Here is a 4126-nt window from a genome sequence, read left to right as displayed (position 1 = left end):
ATGGAGTCATTTTCCATGAAATAGTTGACACCAAGGACCTTTTCATAGTTATTACCATGGGAGGCAAGACTGCCATCATTTTGCATGATAGCAAGCAGTTCTGGATCATTAGAGTTCCATGAATGAAGGCAAAACCCTCCTTGTTTCATTTTATCAAGAGATTCTGAGTAAGTCCTTTTGAGAAATTCAGTAGAATTACTAGTGACCAGCAAGTTATCAACATACAGGTTGGATTTGAGGATATGTGAAGTCATCCTCCTTGAATTGACTAGCGTGATGTTTGATCACATAGTTAAGTATGAAAGGGCAGGCATCTAACCCAAATATGATAGTTCTATATCTGTAGGCCACTAACTCATTGTCTTTCATGAAGAAGCAAAATCTATTCTTGTCTTCTTCTTTAGCTAACATAATTTGTAAAAATGCCTGTTTTATGTCACTAAGCATAACTTTGTCATTAGAGCGAAAGTACAATGATAGTTTGACAATGTCACCCATAAGGTTGACTCCTGCATAGGCAGCTTCATTGAGAGAGATAGCATTGTTCGTTTTTAGCGAAAAATTAAACACTGGTCGTATTTTGGTAGTTACATTGGCCTCATTCTTAATAACAGGCCTGTGCGGGATCCACATGTACTTATCAAAATCTTTGGGGTCTACTCAGGTTCTTTCGATAATGCCATCTTCCAATTGCTGATGAAAGACTTTTTGATAAGCTTGTAACAACCCCTTTTGTTCAGTGTCTTTGATAACTCTAACACTGAGAGAGCAACTTTATGATTGGAAGGTACCTTATTCACTAAATCATCCTTGCAAGGTAAGCAGACATGATATTTGTTGTTCTTAAAAGTAATTCCCCTTTTGAATTCCTCAATCTTAGCACTATTGTATTCAGAGGTAGCATCAGTCTCTTCTTGACAACCCAAGGAATCTAAATTGAACATTCTTTCGAGACCCTGTTCTACAGCACTGTCAGGGAACAAGGACTCAAGAGGAGAGTAATAAGTCTTCTTAGGAGACATTACAAAATTCATGAGAGAGCAAGGAACTTCCTCCTTGTGAGGAACAGAGGTATGATAGTTCAGCTTGGGAACATGAGATTCAGTAACATGAGCGCTGATAGGTTCTATTTGGTGAGGTTGTAAAAAATGAATGACATACCAAAAGGAATGAGACCCCGTGGGGTACTCCAAGCAGAACCTAACATACAGTTAGTGACATGAAGGTCTGGTATAAATTGCAATATATCTACACCCACTAAGCCTAGAATGGGAATATTCTCACCATTAGCAGCTAAGGAAGGTTCAGCTAAAGAATAACCTTCTTTGATAATGTTGTCCAAGGCTACATCAAGTTGAGTGACATTTAATTTTATGTTGAAATTAGGGTCTGCAAGCATTGCAACAGGAAACTTCCTACCTCCAGGTAAAGAAACATACATCATACATTCACCAAATTGGCGTTCAGAGGCACCCAAAAAGGTAGTCACGTCATAATGAACAGAGGGTAAATCTCTGTTTCCTTGCAACTCCTTTGCTTCTTGCATTGACAAATAACTTCTTTGGCTCCAAGTATCGAGAAGACATCTCACTGTGCGAAAAGAATTGCTCCCATGAAACTCAATAGACATAACAGGGAGCAAAAAAGGTTGATACATATTTTGTATATGTTGAACATTTATGCAAAGGTGAGAAGAAGTGCCTCCTTCACTTCTATTGGGACACAAGGCAGATATATGAGAATTTTTCTTGCACCTAGAACAAGAAAAGCTGAGTTTATCGTCCTTACCAGGACATTTAAGTGCATCATGCTTGCTGCTAGAACAGAGTGAACATAAACCCAAAGAAGAGCACCTTTTTAGGCGATCTGCCAAGTTCTCATACTTTGAGCAAGACAACATACTATGACCAAAGCCACTACAAAATTTACAATATTTTTGGTCCTTAGTGTTAGGAAATTTGTGATTGGCATTGATGCCTTTGGTAGAGGATTTAACCTCTGCTGAAGTATTGAAGTTCTCCAGAGTAGAAGGACTGTTAGCATTTGAGGAGTTGGGTGTGGATTTATTACCACTTTGTTGCGCACCCCGAAACTTTCTTTTTTCTCAGGCTTTCTAGGATTTGAAGTGCTTATAAGGGTTTTAATTATGTCACTGTAATGTTCAAATAAATCACCTACAGTAGGATAATTATCATCAATCTTGTGCACTAACTCCCTTTTAATGGAAGCAGGCAACTTAGAGAAAATGATGTGGCTCAGCAATTTACATCCTGCAGAATCCACATCTAACAGATCTATGTTATATTGTTTGGATTCCTACAAAGTTTGGATCAAATTTAGGAGCACTATTAAGTAATTGCTTGAAACTTTCATCAATGGTATAAGGGACATCCAAAAATTTGTCCTCGAGTAGAGCTAGTGCCACTGAGTAGTTATCATCAGATATGGAAAGGTGAGATATGACTTTGAAAGCATAGCCAGATAAGTATCCACGCAGATAAGTGAGTTTATTAGAGTCAGATAATTTACCAAAGGCGTCAAAACAATTTCTGAACTGCAGCAAGAAATTCTTGAATTCAAGTTTATCTTCACTTTCATCATTAAAAGGTTTACAAGCCAATTTGGGTAACTTCACAGACATGAAAGCATCACTGGGACTGGATTTAGGTAGAGTCTTTTTACCAAGTCTACGCTCTATTGCAGATACCTTATCATTAACTTCATCTAGATATGTGATTTGATGCTCAATTTCTTCAATACGAACAGGATCGTCTTCATCAATATCTTCACTTAAGAACACATCCAAAATATTCTCATTGACATTCTTTACCTTCTGCAAATATTGATCAATGGTCTCCCTACGACGAAGGAAATTCTCCTCAGTCAACTCATCATCGGTGAGAGCATCCATCTTTTTAAGTGCAACTGTAATGCAGGCTTTATAACCTCCCCTTTTCCTAACGAAAGGAGAAAGTTTACTTTGAAGATCTGACATCTTGACAAAACACTTATGGTCAAAAGGCATAAGCTTTTAGAATACAAAGTAATTAATCACAGTACTCAAACTTAACACCTTTAGTGTAAGCGATGACAATGTCAACAAGCAAAATAAACAAGATCTTCTCAAAAAATAAATAAACAAGAACTTCTCAAAAAATAAAGTAAAAGGCATGTAGTTCACAGCAAATCACAATCAAAGTTAACAGGCTAAGTGCCAAAACAAGATGAGCCTAGGCTATGCTAATAACTTTCTAACCTAAGCAGAAAAACAAAACAATTATGAACTGGCCCAATAGCTGATACGCGCTTAACAGACTCGAGGTCACAAACTAGGCTATGACACACATTCAACGCTAAACCCTGAAAGGCTATCACAGCTAAATTACACTAGACACTAGTTAGGTAAGGCAACAACTACCTTTACCTATCCTATACACTGATATTCAGCCTCAATAGCAAGGCAGGCTGACAATACATTCTCTGCAGCACTAAATTACACTTTATCACTACAGGTGACATTAGCCTAAGGCCTAAGAAAAGGCTAGGATGTACAGACTGATTTTTGATTAGGCCTAGGTTAGGATAGACTTCATAGTAGTAGTCTACACAGATACTTGATGTAGGCCGAGCCTATGCTTTATATTTTATACTAGGAAGGCTACACCACACTTTGAGTAACCAGTAGCAAGCTGAAGGTTGTGAGAATTTTACACTAGATAAAGGCCAATTGAAGCCCATGTAAGCACGACGTTATTGCTAGCCTCAAGGTAGGTTTAAACTTCAAAGTGAAATGGAAATTAATGCATAAATGATTTTAGCCAAAAAGGTTTTCCCTTGAAAGATAAATATGGGAACTATTGAACTCACCAAGAAAACTTCTCTGGGCAATCTTACCTTGATGCTGTCTGTTTCGGAACGACCTCTTCCTTCCGGTAGCAGTCTTGAGGTGGGGAAAAGCCGCTCCTTCTTTCTTGAGTTTTCAAGGTAAATTGCCCTTGAAGCTTGAAACTGAAGTCTTGTTACCTCTGTTCCTATTCTTGGTAATAAGCTTAAGTAGCATTAGTAGAGAATTGTAAGTTGAATCCAGCATTAGTAGAGAATTGTAAGTTGAATCCAATTTCATAAA

At 37.7% G+C, this 4126-nt stretch overlaps 2 protein-coding genes across 2 annotated transcripts in view; both read right to left on the bottom strand.

Moving 5' to 3' along the window:
- The window catches only part of LOC136837248 (uncharacterized), a 702-nt gene extending 448 nt beyond the window's left edge, over positions 1–254 (bottom strand). Inside the window, exon 1 of the mRNA XM_067101985.1 lies at positions 1–254. This exon is cut by the window's left edge and continues 448 nt beyond it. Coding sequence (XP_066958086.1) covers positions 1–254 — 254 coding nt within the window.
- A 2045-nt stretch (positions 255–2299) lies between these two features.
- LOC136837247 (uncharacterized) lies at positions 2300–2995 on the bottom strand. The gene has a single exon (XM_067101984.1). It carries the CDS (start codon positions 2993–2995, stop codon positions 2300–2302), a length of 696 nt encoding a protein of 231 aa, XP_066958085.1.
- Positions 2996–4126: the final 1131 nt, after the last annotated feature.

Source organism: Macrobrachium rosenbergii, chromosome 58 (assembly GCF_040412425.1).
Source record: "Macrobrachium rosenbergii isolate ZJJX-2024 chromosome 58, ASM4041242v1, whole genome shotgun sequence".
NCBI classification, from domain to species: Eukaryota; Metazoa; Arthropoda; class Malacostraca; order Decapoda; family Palaemonidae; genus Macrobrachium; species Macrobrachium rosenbergii.
This window is presented reverse-complemented; position numbering and strand designations above follow the sequence as displayed.